Source organism: Leuresthes tenuis, unplaced genomic scaffold, assembly GCF_036924035.1.
Source record: "Leuresthes tenuis unplaced genomic scaffold, fLeuTen1.0.hap1 SCAF_8, whole genome shotgun sequence".
NCBI classification, from domain to species: Eukaryota; Metazoa; Chordata; class Actinopteri; order Atheriniformes; family Atherinopsidae; genus Leuresthes; species Leuresthes tenuis.
This window is the reverse complement of record NW_027325362.1, coordinates 8,889,123-8,912,390: the sequence shown is the minus strand read 5'-3', so window position 1 is coordinate 8,912,390 and position 23,268 is coordinate 8,889,123. Positions and strand designations below refer to the sequence as shown.

Sequence of the window (23,268 nt, the reverse complement as noted above, 5' to 3'; positions counted from 1 at the left end):
AAATTAACATGAAAATTATTCTTTTAAACTTTGTTATCTGTATATATATTTCCACAATGTTTATATATCTATTATTAAATTTACTCATCTACATAATAATATGTAATATTAAAAATATGTAATATTAAAAAAAAGATTATGTTACGATATTGTTGTTTGTTCAGATAGTGATTTTAAACAGTCACACCCACGCACGTACTTTTACAAACGTTTAGATTCTTACATTTTACAGCCTGTCTATCAAATTTGATCTCTGTTGACTCATTATTTGACCAATCAAATCTCAGCGCTAAACTAGTTTTTATCCAATCAAAGCAGTGAACAATAGTCTGGCCCCTCCCTCATATTGGATCCTGAAAAGGTACGTCATCTGCCTCGTACGTTTAGCTTTAGCCAAAAATTAGCTTGGTATCAATATCATAGATATAGTCGGCCTTAACGAATATTTTTTCTTTTCAACCGACAGACTTAGCAATAGTAAACCATTTGATGCTTCCTGTCTTTAATGATGCAAACATGTATATAAAAGCCTTATTCCGATGCAGAGACATGCTGAAAGGAGAACTTATCGTGTGAAATGCTTGCTAGCTTAATCAAAGCTAGCTGACGAGCAGGGGCCAAGAATCGAAAGCGGCTAACGACAACCAGGGTTAAGCCTGAAACGACAAGTCTGTGTGCTTTACCATACCTTTAACACCAGAAGGAGGACAGATCGAGACGGTTCCGTTTCTACAACGTAAGTAACAGCTGATACTTCAAACAAACAACGTGCTAGTCAACCGTTAATGTATAACGTTAGACAACACTTTGACAACTGTGAACTTCGCTAGCTGGTTATTATGTTGTATTAATTGCCTCAGTTTTAGTTAAGGACAGTAGTCTTCCCAAACATTCATTATGAATCAAAATCATAAAGTGTAGCCATTTGTACTTGTGAGTATGATTATGATATCGAGTTGTGCTAATGTAACACTCGCTGTTAACACGCCCGAGTCCCACTTGGTTAAAGGATTTGACGTTAGACGTTGTTTTCAAACATGTTATCAGCATCTGTCTGCCCGATTATGACTGCTTGCATGGTAAATTTTCTAGAACATCAACTTTTTGACAAATGCTAAATCTGTTATGGTGGTTTTGAATATGTGCACTGTCCAGCTTATTAAAGTTTTTTTATGATTGATTTTTCTTAAAGCAGTTTTTTCCCCCTCTTCTCTATTACTATTGTTTTTTCAAATCTGGTTTACTAGTGTTTGCAACAGGTGTGATTCACGTGGAGCTGGTTAATTTAACCTGATTGCTGTTTGTTCAGAGTACAGTTTTCCCACCAAAGGCCAATAAAAGACTTTAACGCTCCCCTACTCTGTACGAGTATGAGTAATTAACAATGATGAAATCTGTTTGCACTGCCAATGGATATAGCGGATTCTTTCTTCACTAAAAGCTAAGGTGCTTGTCTTTGCTTTATTCCATTTTTATGTTTTATTTTCTTGCATATATAACACCAGCACAGGACTTAACTTGTTTTATTGCCATGTTGTGGGTAGTTTTATTGGGTTGTTGATGTGTGTGGCTGCGCAATTGGCAATGTTTTTGTGTGACAGTGTGTTCCAGAAATGGCAGCATAATCAGTGGCACGTTTGTGTTGGCACCTTCATGTGAAATCCTGTACTAGCCATGCCGTTTAGTCTGTGCCTACTGCGATTCTATAGGCTTTTTTAAAGACTTTTATCTGCACTCTTTTTGTTGTCTGTTTTTACTGAATCGCATTCAGATTATGCTCAAAGATTATTTAGTGTCAAGAGGGCTAGATGGATGAATTATAGGTTTGGTTCAGGACGAAAAAAGATGAGACAGACTTGCAAATATGTTTTCTGATAACCCCATTTACTTTTCTAAATTCTACGTTTTAGAATTGGGTTATTATGAAAACACTTTGTGTGTGCTTTTACAGTTTATCCCACATGAATTTAAGTTGCTCCTAAACCATTTATCGCATGGTAAAAAAAACTCTCTTCACTACATCTCGTTGGATCTCAACTTTTGATGCCTGAAAGACAAATTAATGGCAGGCAGACTTCTGGACTGTGAAAGCAGGTATATGTACACATGCTCTTTTTGCTGCCAAGAAACCACTCACAGTCTAGTATAACATGACACATTTACTTTTCTCCTCTTTGGCCATGGTCTGATAGACTCCAGTCTGGTCAAGTAACAGCCCCAGAGTCCCAGACGCCACTACACTGAATGATTGCGCTGCTGATTGTGTTCAAAGGGCTCTAGTTCCAGGAAATTGACAGCTTTTAATATGATTTAAGTGATGAGTCATCAAAGACTGTTTCACCTCTCCAGTTTGTAAAAAGCAAGAATCTCCTTGTTCAATATAACTGATTCAGTCACAATCTTTATCATAACTGTGAACACCAGCTCTTTTTAAGTCTTACTCTTACTTCATCAAAAGTGGATGTGCATAATGGATGCTTAATCAGCAGAAAGTTGATCCGTTGCCTAAAAGGCATAAGCACATTAGAAGAAATTGATTGTTTTAGCATTTACCCATAGAGGATGTCATTAAGGTTCAAACATGAAATTAATTTATATCATGTGCAATACCTACTTTTATGTGCATTTGCATGGGATATCTGCATTTGTTTTTGTAGTTCTGGCAAATATTCCGTGAAAATCTTCTCATTGTTGTTTGATAACTGATGGAGTAACAGACAACCCACTGTAGGTACATTTTACGTCATGTTTTGTTGATATTTTAAGGACCCTGCATTAATTTGTATTGTTGTAAATTATGGGAAGTCACCTCTGTTCAGAATATAACGTACGATGTCCTCAGTCTGTCCAGTGTTCCATGTCTTGTATACTTAATTTATTTAATGAAGTTATATAAACAGACCAGGATTTATGGCACTCTTGAATTTTAAGTGTTGAGGTAGGCGTATCTTTACAAATAAGTGCAAATGATTAACTTTAAAACCAAAAGATATTTTGATAAAATGTACAAGGTTACAGAGCAAAGGGAGGAAAACAACCTGTAACAGAGTACAGACTCCAAACAATTCTAGTTTTAATAATTAGAGTGTTAATGTCACCATTTCTCCATAGAAGTCAGGCATAATTGATTCCCATTTACCTCAGAGAAGCCACAGTATGGCGATTTTGATGAAAGTTGTTTTGAACCACAGTTGGATGCATTACCATCTTGCTCTCTCTCTTCTTTTAAATTACTCAATTATTTATGTATCCTCATTGCAGGATCTGCAGACGGTCATGGGTCATAGAGCAGAGACTGTAAACCAGTGGTGATTGGTCCATAAGATTGAAATGTACAGCGATAGCTTCACACAGAGGAATGCATTGTTAAGCCCAGGGTTTACTTTGCCTGTATGCGGCTAAGGAATTATAATGTGATTTTTGTCTACCAACTGCTCGCTTGCTAATACTTCACTTCAGCGTTCCTATGTGTGGTTTGAATACATGCATAAAGGTATATTGATAATATGAAAAAGAGTCTGGCTCAGGACTGTTTTCTTATTCCTGCTCCAGCCGCTGGATTTCTGACCATCACCTTTCATATGTGTGTGAAAGTAAGCATGTAAGTAAAAATGTATTTATATAGCACCTTTCTCAGACCAATGATACAAAAAATAAATGCACAACAACATAAAGTACAAAACACAAGAACCCAAGTTAAACTAAAAGCTTCTCAGAATAAAAATGTTTTCAGCTGCTTCTTAAAAAGCATCTAGAGTCCAAACTGCATAAAAACAAAGGCAGTGCATTCCACTGTCTGGGTGCTACTGCTTTGAAAGATCGGTCTCCTCCAGTCCTGAAGCGAGTGTGGGGCGCCATTAAAATATTCTGAGAGGATGACCTCAGACTGAGGAAGAGTATGGCTGAATCAAGTAAGCAATGTAAGGAGGAGCCTGTCCATGTAAAGCTCTGAAGGTTAATATTTCAAAATTAATTTTAAAACTGACTGGTAACCAGTGAAGTGACTGTAAAACAGGTTATACAAGTTCTTCTGTTTGTGCTATTCAGAAGTCTTTCATCAGAGTTCTGGACTACCTGAAGATGAACGAGCTCCTAACTAACTTACTCAGATGAGTGAACAGACCATTACAGTAGACAAAAGCATGAATTATCATCTCAAGTTCACTTGTTGATGTCATTGATCTGAGTTTTGAGCTTCAAATGAAAAAAAGCAGTTTCTTGTTAATTGCTTTGAGTGATGTTCCAATGACAAAGCTTTGCCAACAGTGACACCTAAATATCTGAGTTCTGGTAGATTTGAACCTTTCAACATGATCAGTACCCATGCAGTTGGTTTTGTGCCTTCTCCCGCTTTCCATTTATTGAATTAAACATGTTTTAAACAGCAGAGACATTTGATGACTTATTCAAACCTCCGCTTCTTTCTGTGACCCATTGGGATTAAAGCTACATAAGATCTGGAACTGGTGTTTTCAGTTTTCCCTCCTGACAGCAGCCCTCTCCTATGATTTTTGTGAGAGGACCAACCGGATACCCATATTTGGGTCTTTCTCCAACTCTTTTCTATGTATCCCTGCACATATGCATGTGTGTATTGTATGTTATATTCATTTGTAGTGTACATGGTTGTTCAACCAGCTGAGCAATTGGTGTTTAACTAATTGAAATGTGCCAGTATTTTGTTTAACTTCTACTTTTAGAATTTTTTTTTTACTTTTTAAAATTTTTAATTGCAAGTAATGACTTTCTGTCTTTGCGCTTTAATTGTGGACATTTTCTTGAAATGTTCTGATAGTACAAAATCAATTGATTTGGTTTTATGTCTGAAGAAATCTCTATTCTAACCAGGATTGGATAAGAACTTATGTCGCAGTGCTTGATTTTTATATTGCAACTATTTTGGCCTCTGAATGATCCAGTTCAATCTGGAACTGATTCAGGACTGTCATTAACATGCACCAGAATCCCAGTCTGTCTTTTAGTATTTTTCTTTTAGCAACAATGTGTGAGTGACCTTTTTATTCCTCTGTGAACAGGTTACACCACCTGTCTGTGTCGCTAATCATTTTGTTCATACGTTATACTCATGTCAACTAAAATGTATTCTGATCCTGTTGTCAAGTTTTTACATGTCCACAAATTCAGTCTGTTATGAAGTTCTGTCACCTGACATTTTCCCACAGAAATTGGACAAGTCTAAGGTAATGGGATATCTACTATAACCATGATATCAAAAACTGTATATTTCACATCAACAAGCAAGAGTCAGAAGAGAGCCTTTATGTCCCTGGTAGTTCACTGACATTTGCAGAGTGTGGGCTGTGTTTGACAGGCTAATCTGGACCTGTGTGGATCCCATCAGCAGCTGAATGTTAAATTGAGTTAGCTAGTTAATGCTGTCCTGCTTGTCTGAAGTCTGAGAAAAGGGGTTGTTCTGAGCTGGTCTGTTGGCCTGCTTTCAACCCTGACTCTCAAACAGAATGAGGGGAATGAATTTTGCGATATGACTAAGTTGGAGTAAGGTCAGTTTTGCCACCTTTGGGCCTTAAAGGTAAAATGCATAAATGTAAATGGCCACATGATTCTCTGCAAACACACGGCTGTAGAATCCTCTTTTCACATGATGTTTGTTGCTATGACAGCCACTGAGCTGCCAGATGTTACCATAGAGGGGTTACTCTTGGTGATATAACTTTAAAAGTTATATATGCCAGTATTTACTTTTTCTGTAAGACCAATGGCGTATTCATCATACTGTAGTTGTCTGTTACTGTGGTCTTTTCATGAGCTGTAAAGCATCCTCATCCTTGTCTATGTAAGTTGAAGCAGCACAACTGAAACAGCAAATGATTTTCTTTTATGATTAAGCAAGCTGCTTTGATATTTGCTCAATAATAAGTGCTGGGTGTGAATACATTTGTTTTCCATGTAATTATTTAGGTGCTTTGGACTACTGATGCTTCTCGACCCTTCGATGTTGACCATATGCGCATGTGTGCATGCTACTCACTTGGGGCCCTTTCTTTGTATATTGCTTAAAAGGTCAACGATCAACTGGTTGGTCATGGTTACACAAATGCACTTAGCACAGTTCTCTGAACACAGTGGAGAATGTGTCTGTATAGAGAACAGGATTAAAGTACAATTTTAGAAAGGAAAAACAAATGAACAGGTTTGAAAATATTTCCTACTAGCCTATGACATAATAGATTGATTTTTGTGTAATGTTTTCTGTCCTTGCATAGGGACAGACTTGACCCCAACTAAATAGTTATTTATCTATGCGACTGTCGCTTTGTTTTAGAAATTTGTGTGGGCAACATTCAACCTGGAATTATCTGTTCAAATTAAAAGGTTTGCACAGCAGACTGCAGTAATTTGTTTGGGTTCCAGCTGAGATGGATGTAGAAATGTATTACCAGTTCTGTCTATTATCTGCAAACTTTATTATTTTAAATGTCAATATAATTCAGATTTTTTTTTTAAAAAAAGATGTTTTTTTTCCTTTTTGTTAAAAAAAAAAAAAGATGAAAGCCCTTTTATCCATCAAAAAGTCAATCCCCTTAATGTAGATGGTACAGAAGTGGGGACTTTTGTCTCTAAGCTGGCTGAAATGCTCCTCTCATTACTTCTGCACCAATTGCAGCCTTAGTTGGATGGATCTCATGAAGTGATGTTGCTGATGTCTGTCATCTAATCTTTTTGTATAAACCTTTTCCTGGTGAGGTTTGACTGCTGAGACAACCAATCTAATAACTGTTTTAAAAGAACCCAGAAATCCAGGACCACGCTATATTTTCAACAATTTGATCCAGTTAAAATGTTAATCCACGTAAGGAGGAGGCCTCTATTGTATTTAATCTCAATTGCAAGGCTGAAAGTAGATGACTATTTTGGAAGTGGGACACTGCGGGACCCCTTGAAATTTTGGCTGGAATGGGCTGTTTTACTGTCATTGCAGGTGGGAGTTGGTGGTCCAAAAATAAACAAGCTTCAGTACTTGACTTCCTTTACCTATAGTGATGGAGTCAACAAAGAAGGTGAGAAAAGATGAAAAAAGAGCTTTACATCACGGAAGTGAATCAAGACCAGTCTTCCATCTGGAGAAATTTCTCTATTATTTTTACCACACCAAAAGGAAGATGGCAGAAGGCACTAATTCAGTGGAAGTGTTGTGTTAACAGTCAGAAAGTCTGTAGGAGCAGGTGGTGATGGGCAGTAATCCAGCTGCAGTGGGTGGGAGAAGAGCGCACAAACAGCAAGAGCACTATGAAGACAATTGTCCTGCACAGGTCTCTAACTCTAACTTCATTCTGTTGGTCTACTGTCCATTTAAGGCAATCCACTCGTCTATTGGTGATATCACAAGGACTGAGATCAGATCAAATTCTACAGATGGTTCTGAAAATAATCTTTGTGTTGTTTGAGTTTTGAATCAAATATGAGATGGTTGAATGCAAAATGTTCCTCAGTTCCATAGTTTAGTTTGATGCCCTATTTTTTTTTTTAACACTTTCTTACTTGCATACTTTTGATACTTAGTTCTCTGATACAGCTGTTTTGGCTTGTCTGTTGTTATTGGCTTGGTTGGTTTGATTGATTTACACACTAATGAATCTTTATGTGAACTACAAATATTATGGGTCATAAAGGTTTTTTAAAAAATAAAATGTTTTAGTTAATTCACTAAATTATATTCCATTGGTAGTTGCGTGTTTTTGCATGTTCATTAGGTCTAGGTTACAATCCATTTCTATTATTTACAGTCTTAGTGTCAAGTCATAAATTTATGTTGCAAAGTAAAAGCTGCATATCAGCAGGAAGCACCTCAAACCACTTTCACCCTGATGCTGCAATTGTTAAACTGCAGTATGGCTCCCAAGTGATTTTTACAGTCCTCCCTGTGCAGCATAATGTACATGCCTGCAAACATCTGAAGACATTTCTGGTTATGCACACAAAGTATAAATGAGGTGCAGTCTGTCTTGTTTTAGGTGTTGGATGAATATAGAGCACAGCCTATATTCTTGATATGTAGGTCAGGATGACCCACTAGCTTTTTTGTGTTGCTTGTTCAAGTTGCAACAATTTTCCCTTGGTTATGCATTAACATTTAGTTCTAGATATAGACGCTGTTGTCACTCCTTTGATTCCATTACATGTTGTTTAAAACCATGCATCAGTGGATAAGTGTGTCACCTCTATTCGACCAGTATGAATAAGCAAAATTTGCATAAGTGAAGTGCCGTTGTGTTGCGATAAAGCTCGACAGCTTTGTAAACTGTGCTCGGGGTTCACTTCTCTTCTGTTACTTAGTAGTATTATTTTCTGTCTTTTCGTTGACTTTAATCCAAATAATATTTTAAGCTTTCGCTTTAAATCAAGGATTCATAGAAAAATGAGACGTGAGAAGCTGGGCATTCCTCATCTTTTACGCAATATTACTTTAAGTCTTTTTAGATATATCTTGTATACTTAGAAACTGGATACTGGAGTATACTCGGTGTGCTTTTAGGTAGTATTTATTGACCTTTTTCAGAAGTAATGTACTTGTTAAGAGTGTAATTTCCATTGCTAGGGTGCCACTAAGTGGTGTGACAGTCAATAAGACTGTTGTTCTCACATTAAGTAAGCAGTCAACGTAGAGTTGATATGGAATTACTCTCTTATCAAACAGCCTGATGTTACTGTTCATTTAGCTAATGCAGGGTCAGTTATTGCGAAATAACACATCTTCTCAATACTCTGTGGAGTTTGTTAATGCTTTTAGTTGGCAATTCTGGCTGACCAAAGAAGCTTTTAAGCTTTCTCCTCAATCTTTTTAAGCATAAACCAAAGTGGCTGTGCTATTTCTGGATATGTTGAGCAGTGATCACCTCTAAGTTGAAGCTTTTCTTTATAATGTTTACTTAACGGGCTAAAGAAAAGAAACACACACTGTTGGAAAGAAAAAGCAGCAATCCAAGTCTCTTACCATTCTCTCAACAAATCTGGGGGATCTATGCAGGGTTCACATTTCAAGATATTCAGTTGCATGTCTCTCCAAGAGTATACGGTAAATATACCAACAATGTTTGTTTTGCAGCAAAGCTTTGGTTTAAGTAAATCGTATTGTCTTATACAATACTCTATGTCTGTGAATTCTTAAGGAAAGTCAACATTAAGGTCAATGATGGACAATAGAATATCCTCAGATTACCCATATTTGGGTTTGATCACAGCAATGTAAACTCTGACCCTCCTGGCAGAGAGTTTTTAAAGGTAGACTGCTGCAATCTCTCTCTGTGGAGTTGGAAGAGATCCTGCATGGTTTGAACCCTCCGGTCAAGCTTCTCCCATGGGGTTGAGGTCAGTTGACTGAGGTTGCCGTGACATGCTATCTTTCTCAAGCAGGGCTTGTTTCCTTGTTGCACGTTGGAACCTATCATCCAAGTTTCTGACGGTATTGCATGACTCTGCGAGATTGGAGTGATATCTATTGATATCCAACATAAATATGCTGCCTCCTAAGCACTGTGTTACAAGTAACAAGAGTTTGTAGAATTGTGAACTTACTTGTTATGCTAAAAGTCAAATGAAGCCCTGCATCCTTCAGCTTTGCAGTGCCTCTATGTGCTGCTAGACATTTTTGGTAATTTGCAAACATGTCTGTTACGCTTTGAACCAAAGTCCTTAAACTTATTTGTCCATTAGGTTTGGTATTGAATACCTATGAAATGTGTATTAGCGTTTGATAGATGTGCTCCCAGAGTCTGTGCTTTTCAAACCACATTCAGAATTGTGAATGCTTATGTACACATACGATAAATGCAAGTAGACTAAAGATGCATAAGAATAAAGAAACAACTGATAAAACATGGATATATGAACATATTACAGAAGACCATCATTGTCCACCTTTTAAAAGCTATGGGACTATTCTGTGTCAGTACTGTTAATTATTTAAAAATGTCCTGAAATTCCTCAGAATTTCAGTCCTGTTGATTGTTTTGTTAAGAGGTGAATTGCGATGATGGAGATGCCCCAGTTGGGTTGCACATTTAATTGATTAAAGAATCACCATCTTGATTCATGCATACATGTGAACTCATTTCTGATTCACTTTCTGATTCACTTGCTTATGTTTCCCTGCATTCACATGCTCACTTACACTTACTTTACAGGAATCCCAAATAACAGTCATATTCATTCACACTCACACTTTGTAAAGGAAAATACTATTAATTCACCAATCGGGCCAGGGAATTGGCAAATTATTCAGTCATACAACTGGATCATGTCTTTCTTCCTCATTTTCAACATTCCACTGTCACTCATGTGACCTATAATTAGGATGCAGACCTAAACAAAATGGCCAGTTTACTTGATGGAAGACAAAAAATCAAAAGCAACTTTATTGGTGCCAAAAAAGGAGTACATTTCACCATGTGGAACTTTTTCTGCTTTGAAACTGATGATGAACAAAGGTTCATTATCTGCGAGCCGTGCTTTAGCGTCATCACAGCACTGTGGGAGAAAACCCCAATCTCTACAACCACATCAAATCTCACCAAAAAATACTATGAGAAATTCACGAAGGACAAGAAAGCCACTTCTGAAAACACCAGCTGGAAACCAACATCCACAGATCAACGTTTGTGGCCTTACAACCTGGAATTAAAATGGATATTTGGGTTTTCTTCATTTTATGTATACAACATGCCAACAACTTGAAAATGCCAAGCTCTGTTATTGTGATACCAACAAGAATTGTTTAAAAAAACAAAACAACAACAACAATACTTGAGTGGGCCTATTTATTCAACCCCTTGCCCCTCCAGAGTCCAAACTTTGTAGAGCCACCTGTTGCATCAGTTTGAGCTGCAAGTCTCTTGGGGTATGTCTCTATGAGCGTGCCACTTCTCGCCACTGGGATTTTTGCAGATTCTTCAAAGCAAAACTGCTCCAGCTCCTTTGTTGGATGGGTTCTGCTTGTGCAAAGCAATCTTATGATTCATGCCACAGACTATAAATTGGATTTTGGTTCATTCCCACTGCATGATGCTGCCACCACCATGCTTTACTATGGGGATGGTGTTCTTGAGGTGTTGAGAGGTGTTGGGTTTGTGCCATATATGCAGTTTTTCCTTGGCAAAATAATTATTTTTTTTTTTGCCCCATCTGACCAGAGAACAGTAGACGATACTTCTTTTAAATTAAAATGCACTTCATTGTCTGCCATTTAAATTTTCGTCTCTTGTGTCTTTTTCTCCCCCTTCCACAGGTAATAGTGAGTCCGTCTAGGGCAGAGCCATGGGGGCTTTTTTGGACAAGCCCAAGACGGAGAAGCACAACTCACACGGTGAGGGTAACGGTCTACGCTATGGACTGAGCTCCATGCAGGGGTGGCGAGTGGAGATGGAGGATGCTCACACAGCTGTGTTGGGGCTTCAAACTCCTGGTATGACTGACTGGTCCTTTTTTGCTGTGTACGATGGGCATGCTGGTTCAAGGGTTGCCAACTACTGCTCTAAGCACCTTTTGGAACACATAATCACTGCTAGCTTAGGAGCTGAATGCTCACAAGGCACTCAGGTTGTATCAGACAGCTCCACCAGTGACTCTCCAGCACCACTTCCTCCTGCAGTGGAGGCTATTAAAACCGGGATCCGGACAGGCTTCCTGAGGATTGATGAGCACATGCGCAGCTTCTCTGACCTTCGAAATGGCATGGATCGCAGCGGCTCCACAGCAGTAGGAATTCTTATGTCACCCGAACATTTCTTCTTCATCAACTGTGGGGATTCTCGAGCTGTTCTATGCCGCAATTCACAGGTGTGCTTCTCCACTCTTGACCACAAGCCTTGCAACCCACGTGAGAGGGAGCGCATCCAGAATGCTGGAGGCTCAGTGATGATTCAGAGAGTTAATGGCTCACTGGCTGTATCGAGAGCTTTGGGCGACTATGATTACAAGTGTGTAGATGGGAAGGGTCCCACAGAGCAGCTGGTTAGCCCTGAACCAGAAGTGTTTGTGATGGTTCGGGCACCGGAACAGGATCAGTTTGTGATTCTGGCTTGCGATGGTATCTGGGATGTCATGTCCAATGAGGAGTTGTGCGAGTTTGTTAAGTCTAGACTTGAGGTGTGCGACGACCTGGAGAGAGTCTGTAATGAAGTGGTGGACACCTGCCTGCACAAGGTATGTCAACATTTGTTTTTTTTTATCATCATTTAGCATCAGTTGATTAAACTGGATTCAAATAATGACAGATGTTCACATGGAAAATGGCATTGCACATGCTGTATGTCTTTTCTCCATATTGCAATTTAACAATCTGTATCGGTACAGTCTCTTCTAACAAATAAGCTGTAAAACAGCCCCTTCTGTCACTTTAACCCACAAAATCATCTGCATCTTTTTCCTTGAGCAATACACATTAACTCTTTTCGCTCCTTCTTTTACCATCCATCTCAGGGAAGTCGGGATAACATGAGTATTGTGTTGGTGTGTTTGCCCAATGCTCCTAAAGTATCAGAAGAAGCAGTGAGAAAAGAAGCTGCGCTCAACAAGTACCTGGAGACTCGAGTGGAAGGTGAGAATAGAAGAATAAAGGAAATCTTTTACAACAAAACTTTCATTTATTTGCATTTTTTGTAATCTCTCATTTCTCCTGAAAACCACTCTGGAGTATGTATTGTTTGTGGATCAATTTTGGGGAGTTTCATTTAGTTAGATTCTTTGGGTGAAAAATATACTTTATGAATAAGAATCAGATGATATGCTGTGGAAATATTCCATGTGCTTTATTGGGCATTATATCGCCAATGGTTAGTCTTAGTGCCTTTTAAAAATGTTGCAGTTATAGCTATCATTTTTTTAGTTGTGCATGGAGACGTGTCCTTTTATCACAAATTGACGCAATTTCCAGAGTCTCGATGTGTTTCAGACAGGATATCCTCTCAAATAATGGTATATCATATCTAAATGTGTATTTTCTCAACTGAGTCAGCCTGCCACTCCCTGTTGTCTAACTTCCAGTCAAGTTAGCTCCTGCTCAGAGCAGAAGAGCAACACTATCATGACCTCCTTTTCCATTCAGTGAGCATCTTCTCTCTCTTTTTCCCTCTTGTTTGGGTGGATTCCCCACTCTGTTCCTGTTCTTTCTGCTTTTTAAAAAAAATGTTGTCTTGTTTTTTTTTCTTCTGGATGTACGACAGCCCCTGATAGACACAGAGCAGCATTTTCCAGTCAACCGTCCCACCTGGTTACTCTACAAAACCAGGGCCAGTTCGCTGTTTCAGATAATTCTCTTTTTTAAAATTGTTGCATTTTAAGACTTTAAAATGCAGATAGTGACATAAAGAGGTAATTGATGGGTGAAGTACATCAAATTTATGTTGGCTGAGAAGCACTCCAAAGAGAGAAATGACAAGTTTTGTTTTGGTCAGATATAATAGATGATTGTCTATGGTGTAATCTAATGCTGGAAGACAGAAAAAAAGGATTTTTTTAAAAAGAAAAAAGAAAAAGAAAAGAAAGGAGGACAGAGTGAAAGGAATGCTCTGGCTGAACATTTGCCTGGCCTCATGCCACACTCAGCTCAGCTGCAGACCTCTTGCTCTTGCCATATCTCTGTCTGACACACTAATTTCAACAAATTTACTTCTGTCGTTTCCAACCTAACTTTCTGTTTCTCCACTTTTCATGTTTATTCTTTTCGTCCTCTACTCTTTGCGATGTTCCTTATCTTTTCACAGATGCTCTTGGACATCATCATCTTAACGCTGTTAATACGGAGTTGTGTAATAACATGCTTGCTGCTGTTTTTAGAGATGCTGTCTCGGCCAGGAGAGGAGGGGTTTCCAGACCTGGTAACAGTGATGAGGAACCTGTCGACAGACAGTGGAATGCCAACTCTGCCACCAGGAGGTGGTCTTGCTAGCAAGTAAGGAGCATCATCTTTTAAATATTATAGCCTTTTTTTCATAAGGTGATGGGATTTTCTGAGGTCTTAATGAAATGTCTGCGACATGGTTTGGTGAAAACACCAAAGTTACATCACAACAGCTCTCTTCTCAGCCATATATCTACACCTCCGTTTTAAAGCTACCAGTTTTAGGGGGTGGAATGAGCCACTTTACTCCACCACTCCACCCCCCCTCTTTCGCAGGATTTGCCTCATTTGAAATCAATGCACAGCTTTGTAATAAGGCACTGTCATTGACCACCAAATATGTTATAACAGGATTATACAAGACCAACAGTACAATACCTACCTGAGAGCTCACACTTGCACACACAGCAAACTTAGCTCACAGTACCACATACCAAACTGATAGAAAATTACTTAAGTGGCAATTTTATTCCCAAATTCTTAAATTTTCCTTATCTGCTGTTCTGCTACACACAGCTGCAAATGATCTCTATTTATTCGCGTCCTTGTGGTGATTAAGTTGTTGATCCAGGTTAGGTTGTTGAAACACAGCACTGTAGATAGGACGCTAAGAGGTCAGATTTCTTTGTCAAGATCTAAAACATGAGACATTGTACTGATGGAGCATTATCAGCTCTTTCTTTCTTAAGTCAACTCATCTATTTCACCTAACTGCTGATGAAAACTTCCTTTTAAAAAGCAAAGTAGAGTTTCAACTTCAGCTTCAACACTGAATGCAGTACGCTTTGATGTTGTGGGTGTGGATCATGGGTGGAAAAAAAGATGGCAAAGCTGGATGATTAGTTGATGAATGTTACCCTGTAAATTTGAAAGTCTCACAGAATGAGATATTTTCAGATCAAGACAAAGTGTCTGAGTTCAAGGTGCAGGGTCCTCGAATGCAGAAAACTTACTTTTATTTCCATATGTCCTCCTTGAGGGGACATATACTGTTTACTACTGTATTGCAACACAGTATTAGTACATTTTCAATAAACGTCAATAAAGAGCATAGGAAGACAATAGCAAACCTCTTCTGCTACTGTTGGTGCACTGTGCACTGTCTTTAAAACTGTACTCAAGACCTAATGACAGTTTTGTTTTTTCATGTTTTCCCTCTAGGCGCAGTGTTATTGAAGCGGTTTACAGCCGTCTGAACCCGTACAAGGAGGAAGATGGAGTAAGTATCATATATGAGGAATTTGGGCTTTGTCCTTTGACCCATTTACACAACACACACACAAACAAATCCTGTGCTGAAATTTTGAGGCTACATTACGTATTTGATGTTTGTCAGTGATCTCAGAAAACCTCTTGCTCTTCTGTGAATTTGTGCATATTGTGTGCAAAACCACAGTTGAAAATATTCATTTTTGAGATGGCCTTCAGCCCGTCAGACCTTTCCAGGCTTTTTTTTCTGCCAGTAATGCATGCCGCACACCACGCTGGCATCCGTCATAATGGGGTTTGCATGCATGACAACATAGTATTGTTTGGAAATGATCAGATTTCAGATTTCAGTATTATTTTCTAATTAGATGCTGAAATGACTAAATTGGGCACTGTCAAAGACGTTTGATCACTTTGCTTGCTGCGCCTTCTGAGTTTACTGTCTTACCCTTTCTTTACTGTCTCAGCTTCAGTATATTCTTAAACACTGTGGTACAAGGAAAGAATAGATTTTATAGAATTGTAAACTTGTTATACTAAAAGGCAGTTAAGGCTCTTAATCCTCCTGCTTTGTTCTGCCTTTATAAGCTATTATATGCCACTTATCCAAGATATCCATAACTTTACAGACATATTCAAGATAAAGTAGCGGCAAATAATTCATAGTTGATAGATTCATTAAATCTAAGTACCAACTATGTTTGAGAAAAATTGCCCTTAGTATTTCAGCTTTTTACCAAATATCCAGTGATACAAATCTTGTTGCAATATCCTCCTCTTTACTATTCTATTCCTTTTTTTGTTAATAATTCAGTTAGTTGATAGAAGCTAATGTTTTTTCTGAACAACAGAGGTGTAAATTCTACCTATAAAATAGGAACTACAAAAACGGTGTTCTGTATTTTGTCTCATATAGGTCTAGCTCTATTTAGTAAGGGGAAATAAAACCTGTGGCTTCTTCAGAATTTATAAACAAAACAGGAGGTTGTGTCAGAAGATGCAGTTTTGCCCACCAAAGTAGAATTACACTCCACGGTTTGCAGAGCTCTCTACCAACCAATAGCATTTACAGAAACGTCCCTTCTGCATGTTGCTTAATAACAATGAGACATACTTCTGTGATCCTGATACATTCTGTACAGTGACTACACTTATGAGCCATAACACAATAACCACCTGTGTTACATTGTGCCAGTAAAACGGCACTGCGGCACATCATTGGACCATTAGGGGTGTCCTGTAACGAATGGCAACTGGATGTTCATGCTGGATCCTTTTGATCCTGCAGTTGGTGGAGGGCCTCTGTGGGCTACGCTTCTTTCACTCTGGGATCCGGAGAGTTCCTGAACACATTCTCTTGATAGCAGACGCTGCTGTCATTGCTGCCGTGGGGAGTGTTTGACTTGTAAAAAACTTTCAGCACAACACTGTATTATAATGAGATAATACAACCTTATTCACTTTATCAGTCAGTGGTATTATTGTTGTGAGTGTATATGTACTTTTGAAGGAGGATCAGACAGGTATTTGGTGGTGTTTACAGTTTTCTGAATCGGTAGCTTTGGTTTGTAGATGTCTGTCCACTTTTTAATTAGTAGTTCTGTCAGGTGTGTTGTTGTGTGTGTGTGTGTGTGTCTGTCTACGTCTGCTTGTGATAGAGGTGATAAAAGTCTCAAGTCTCTGTGTGTGTGTTTTGTAGCTTGAAACAGGGATGATGATTTTTGTCTTTGAGGATTTGGAGATATTGTAATTGCTGTAACTGCTTTGTGCACACATGAACAAGCTAATATTGACATATGAAAAGGATATTAAATACCCTTATTTCAGTGTTTTGACTCTATTAAATGTTACCTGCAGAGAAAATAAATGATTAAATAAAAAATATTTTGTCACAGCACCTCATAAGATGCTGGTTCTGCTTTACACAGTTCAACATATTCTTATTTTCCAAATGGTATGTAGTAAAAAGCTCGCACCTACTATCTCACACACACACACACACACACACACACACGATAAGGGATGTATCGATATGTCTAATTGTGTGTTCACCCTCTGATTAACGCAGCCCTCCTGTTTCATTTGGTAAGTGACCACATATATAACTGTTACACCCCCACCCCCTTCTTCCAACCCCTCATGCATACAACCACACATGAGCTGTTTTCACACATGAACACTGGAGATGTTCAGGAGAAGGTCTGGACAATTTGATGCGGTTTTTCTCTGCAGTTGCTGTTCACACAAGCACATCACAGGAGATTTTCTGCTGGAGATGCGCTCTCCCGACTGGAAACGTGAGGAAGGGGGCGCATGGGGAATGGGTGTCTTGAGCGCACGAGAGGCAGCACGAGATATAGAAATGACACTGTGGAAATTTCTCTGTCCTCTTTGCACATGTATCTGTATGTAACATGAAAAGTGGAGTATTCACAATCGCGGGGAGCGAGCAGGAAGCAGCATAGACACAGCGACAGCCAAAATTTTGACTAAAACCCGCTGATGTCGTGGAGAGTTTACTTTGGGGGGGTGTTTGGGGGCAAAATCTCCCCAAGAAGTTCTTAGTGAATGTTGCCGACATTTACGTTCTCGCATGCCTCGCATATCTAGTACATGTCAGGACTCCAGTGCATGTGTGAAAACGGCTTCAAACACACACGCACACACACACACACACACTCGCACAAATTCCTACAGGCATGTAAGTGGTGACCTGCAAAGCATATTCCCCTGTCACACCGTCATCAGTCTACGCCCTGCTCTGGTCTACTCTTTAGCATGTGAAGCTCCATTTAGAGTTTAAGGTGTGTGTGTGTGTAAGTGATTTTGATGAGGACGAATGGTAAGGTGTTTCTGGTCCTGTCCGTCCCTTTTGTCTCACGTCACAGGCACACAAGCACGCATGCACTGGCCCAACACGCATGCATCGCTGTCTCACTCACAGCATACTGGGTCTTTATGCAGCTGCACGCAAGCATACACCAGTCTCTGTTTCTGTCACTCCCTGCAATACAGCAGTAGGCCATGAAATCATGTTGGCGTGTTATTGTAGAAGGAATCTACAGAGTCAGGTTGAAAGTGTGCCCTGGCTTATGTTGCTGTTGTAACTCCTTTGTAACTTCACATTTTTTGCTGTGTTTGTAGGAAAACCTGGCCTTGAAGTCCAGGTTGGGAAAGAATCAATGAAAGTGACTATAAAGTTTCCTCATTTTATAACCGTTTCCTTCTTTTTCTCCTACTCTGTCACCCCGCTGTGCCCCTCTTTTCTCGTTTTTTTTTTTCTTTTATATGTCTCTTGCTCTGATTTCTTCTATCCCTCTCTGTCACTTTTCTACCACTCTCTATTCTCTTTTCCTCCCTGTTTTTCTTCTCATTCTCTCCTTCCTCTCTCATGTCTTTCCTCTTGCAGAGTGGAGCAGATTTGGAGTGCCACTGGTAGCTGTCCAGCACAACTGCCTGATTCCAAAACAAAAACAAAAAAACAGGACCACTATTCCACATGAGATCACATTCATACTCGTCTTTTAACTTCACTGGGATTTTTTTTTATTTTTATTTTCTTTCCACACTGAGGACTTAATCAAAACGGAAACCCTGGTTTTAAGATTGCACCTACTGTGGAGGACTGCAAACCTGATTTTTGTTGGTTCTTTTTATGAACAGATTGAGGAGAATAAAACTGCACTACAGAACAACATATACAATACAGAATGAAGCGAGACACAAATAAGCACAGTTCCTCCTGCCCTTTGTTTTCTTTGTGGTGGTTGTTTTCTTTGTTATGGACTGATGGAGACATAAGAGCACCTGTAAGCTTTGAGACTCTATGGTGCCTTGCTCAGACCAGAGAGAGAAGGGAGGACCACACAAGTCAACAGCCAGCCAGCCAGTCGGTCGGTGCTGACCACCAGCCACTCGCAGATGTTTTAAAGACACCCAAAAGACAGAAGTAGTTTGTGGCATTATTTGTTTTGAAGTTCAAACTTTCTTGCATCTGACTGGGGGTTGATGGACCACACGAGCATGCAACTTCCACATAAGCTAGAGTCCAGTTGAGGTTTTGGGGTTTCTGGGCATTACTGGTACTCCAACAGTGCAGAGCATTTAATCAACCTTCACACCTGGCTTGCTGGAGAACGCCTCAGAAAACTCCTGGATTTTGAGCTCCTGACATCCTCGCTATTCAAAGACCTCTGGGTTAAAGCCTCAAGTTCAAGGCCTGAGGCGCCACACCTGAACACAGGGGAAACCTTGAGTTTGTCTGGCAACGATTTCAGTTTGACTCCATATGTCCAAACAAACAGGAAACATTAACATTAAAACAGGATGTGGGCTGTAAACGAGCTGAACTCAAGTGTGACTCTTCTTGCACGTTTCTGCTGACTTTTTCTCCTCGCGTCTCTTCAATGATGTTACAGTTTGCCACTCTTCTTCTCCGTCTCCCTGTTCTTGCTGCGTGTCTTCTACGGTAACAGAAGAGACTACAGTCATTTACAAGGCACATTGCCAGAATCATAAGCTTTGAGCCTGCTGGTTAAGATAGAAATTCTATATTAAATCATAAATCTTGCTCTCTCTCTATATATATACATATACATATATATGTATATATAGATAGACATATATGAATGAATCGCATAGATAGATATATGAATATATAGATATGTATTTTGATTTGTTTCAGTTAAATTCTCACGTTATTCATTGTGGCCTAAAATGCGTGGTGTGTGCAGGCCAAAAAATAAAGAGAAAAATAAATCGTAGGTACACACACACACACACACACACACACACACACACACACATTGTTCCTACATAGCAGTGTTCCAAAGACAGGGTTTGGGGGTGAAGGAATTCTAACCTCACCTTCCTCCTCCTCTTCCCCCTTTATCCCCAACACATGCACACACACAATTCTGCTCATGCTGCAGCTTGCCTTCTCTATCGCTCTAATATCCTAAGTGTTAAAAACAAACAAACAAAAAAAAAGGCCTTTTTGTTGGTTTCAATTGAAAATAAATCTGCCATCTACCTTTTCTTTTTTTTTATTCTTGGGCATATATGGCTTTTCTGAGTGCCATCTGTTACAAAATGGATGAAAGATCATGGAGCATGAAATTTACTTTATACGGCATATTGGAGAGGATTTTAAGAAGAAAGGACAAGGAACAGAAGAACGGAGTGCACTGAAAGTTGTGTTCGGTGTCTCTGAAATGGCTGTCCGTCTTTTTTCTGCGGCTAACCTCACAGACTTGCATGGAAATGCCCTTAAAATGAAACAAATATTGGTCGGATTAAAAGAAAGAAGAAAAAAATAAACAATTTTTTATTTTTTTTTGTCCTTTCTAACAAACAAAGTAAATGCACAACCTTTGTGTTTATTCTTACTTTGATTGAAAGAACGCTGTAATATACACTTCAATCATTGAAAGGCAAGTTCAACGTGCTTTCTGAAGCAGCAGTGTTGGAGGAGAGTAGGCCTATTAGAGATTGCTGGCTGGTTTATGTTGTGGTACATTTGCTCTTGGTGCCATATGACAAATAGGTACTTGAATATGTGGTTCTTTTGCAGTTGTTCTAGCGATGATTACTTTGTTTGTGGTGTAGGGAGTGGGAGGGGGGGGGGGGGGCGGTGCATGTTTTGGGATTGATGGAGGGAGTGCACTTTGTGTGAGATGCACTGGGTGGGTGGGAACAATGTGGACATGTTCAGTGTGGTGAAACACAATGTTAGAGAGGAAACACATGAGAGGCAATGATGGAAGAACAACCTGGAGAAAAATTGAACTAAAAGGGTCTAAAGTGACAACAACCTTATCGGCAGGTCTTCTGGAAGAGTCGTGCAGGGTCTCCTGTTTAGAAATCCTAAACGTTAATTTGATGTTGTTCGTAAATCATTGTGGAGGCCGCTTTACTTTCCAACTCATTCTGATTATTTAGCATTGTGCAAGGTTTTTACCACATTGAACAGTCTCCAGTTTATGTTTAAGCTATATCAGACACTGGGCTTGGAAATGAATTGAGGGAGGGAAGGAGGGAGAAACGTTTATTTTTCTGAATGTAGATTTCCTTTTACTCACACTGATTCCACTGCATGGACTGAATACAAGCAGCACTGCAGCATCACATTCTCTCCTTATTAGTCATTTAATGTCAAAATAAGCTCTCTTGGCTTCCTTTGTTTTGAATATACTTGATAATTATTCTGGTTGTGGAGTATAATAGCAGGACTCACGTGGGAGACTTCACACTCAAGCTTTTTTGGAGGGTGAATCATTCGACCCTGACTTGTTGCTTAGCTTTGAACACATGTTGAGTTGAGAGTTTTCTAAAGCATACTGTCTCATGAAGCTGTCAGTTGTTCTGGGCCAGCTGGGTTGATGTGTGAAGCATGAGGACGCCAGGAGGGGAGGCAGCAGTTTGGAAATCGCTTCAAAATGACAACACAAGTGTAGAAACACATTTCTCATGCAAGCTTTCGAGGATGGAAAAAGCCTCCTGTTTACCACCTCCTCCTGGTGTCTCTGGTCACGCTTCATACATGGTCTGTATGAACTGACAGATGTTTGATTACGATGGTAAATTCCAGATTTTTGAATCCGATTTTAATTCCAGGTGTTTTAGTTCGCATTAGAATGCTTTACTTTGAAGACGGAATGAGAGTGAGGTCATTTTGATGTTTGAGACGACTAAAAGAAGGGCAGGTTTGAGTATGTCGTCCCTTCTTCCTGTACTAATTTCCCAGTATGCTGTTGTGAAGTTTACAGACCGTAAAATGAACATAAACATCAATAAAAGATGGATTTAAGTTTAATACGTTTGTGTTTTTTCTGTCTTGAAACGTGAGCTTATCTTTGTGTAAACTCTCTGCTCAGTACAGCAAACAGTAGTTATCTCAAATTGTTGTACATTTGTTATCTGAAGACATGTGAAATGTGTGATGGACAAAATGTTAAGCAATCCACTGTTCTGGGTCGGATAAACCGACCTTCAGTAAATCTTAGTTAAAAGGGACAATCATCCTGGTTCTGGTAAGGAATGTTGACTTGTGTGCTTTATTAAATATTTAAATATTGGAAATATTGTACCAACTATATTTTCAGAAAAGATGGAAAGTTTCCCAAAAAGTAACAATAACTTAATTGTGTACATAGTTGGCCTTTTTTTAAAAAAAAAACCAAACATTTTATTTAAGAGACAAATGTCACACTTAAAGTGGAGATGGACTGATGTTTATACCACAGTGTTAAATCAGTTTTGCGTACTACCAGATTTCAGCTGATCAGCACTCTGTGGTCATCAGTGCTGCCTTCTTTTCATGATTCTTGACACATTTTCAACAGGAGGCGCATCAGGACTGCAGGCGGGCTGGACAGCCACACAGTACAGAACCACCCTGTTGGAAGTTGTGTACTGGCATCCTTTGAGGAAGGGACATTGTCTTTATGTTAGCACGTCTCTCCTAAATTCCAATAAACACTTCTGCATCTGTGGTACTCTCACACATATAACTCATCCGAGCCATCACAAATGCTGGCTTTTTTTCCCCTTTTCTACTGATAACAGTCTAGTAAGATTATCCAATCTTTTTTATGTAGAACTGGATGTTCATTGTCATCCAAAATCAGCTGGGATGTGAACTCATCTGAACACCTGTCCACTATCTCTCTGTCCGTTGGAGATTTCCTGGACACATGGCGTCCTTCCTGCATGATATAGTTTCAGGCTCTGGTTTCGGATGCAGCGTCGGACTATGTTGAAGGTACTCCGGAGCGCGTACAGCAACAGTGACATGTCAGTTTTCCACGTGAGGGCTCAAAGGTCCGGTGCATCTGTAATTTACATCCTTTGCTCTTATGCACTGAGATTTCTCCGGTTAGAAAAAGAAAAAGGTTGAAATGTTACACTTGTATGGGTTCGTTGAAAGAGTTTGACACAAAGTGATGAGTCAGATTCCAATAAAGCTTTATTGATCCTGGAGGAAAACGTGTATGTTACAAATGAACAGGAAACACAGTACATAAGAATAAACCTGAAAATAAAAACTAAAATCTAATCTACAACTCTACACGATAGAACACAGTTATACTAAATAATATGTAGCTGCATAGGAAAGTAAATATATCGATAAAACACTGGACAACTGAGTGTTTTACAAGTAATAAAATAACTTTCAGTAATGA

General features: G+C 39.2%; 1 protein-coding gene across 4 annotated transcripts; it reads left to right on the top strand.

Annotated features, from left to right (window-relative positions):
• The first annotated feature begins 354 nt into the window (after positions 1-354).
• Positions 355-21,899, top strand: ppm1ba (protein phosphatase, Mg2+/Mn2+ dependent, 1Ba). Of its 4 annotated transcripts, XM_072390700.1 has the most exons (7): positions 355-736; positions 11,264-12,180; positions 12,457-12,574; positions 13,813-13,927; positions 15,038-15,095; positions 17,154-17,170; positions 18,495-21,899. In XM_072390700.1, coding segments are annotated over exons 2-7 (1,197 nt in total). In that variant the 5' UTR covers positions 355-736; positions 11,264-11,292; the 3' UTR covers positions 18,496-21,899. The 4 variants fall into 4 exon arrangements, with proteins under 4 accessions (XP_072246801.1, XP_072246799.1, XP_072246797.1 ...); XM_072390698.1 differs by lacking the exon at positions 17,154-17,170; XM_072390696.1 differs by lacking the exon at positions 17,154-17,170 and having other exon boundaries at positions 18,230-21,899.
• The last annotated feature ends 1,369 nt before the right edge of the window (positions 21,900-23,268 follow it).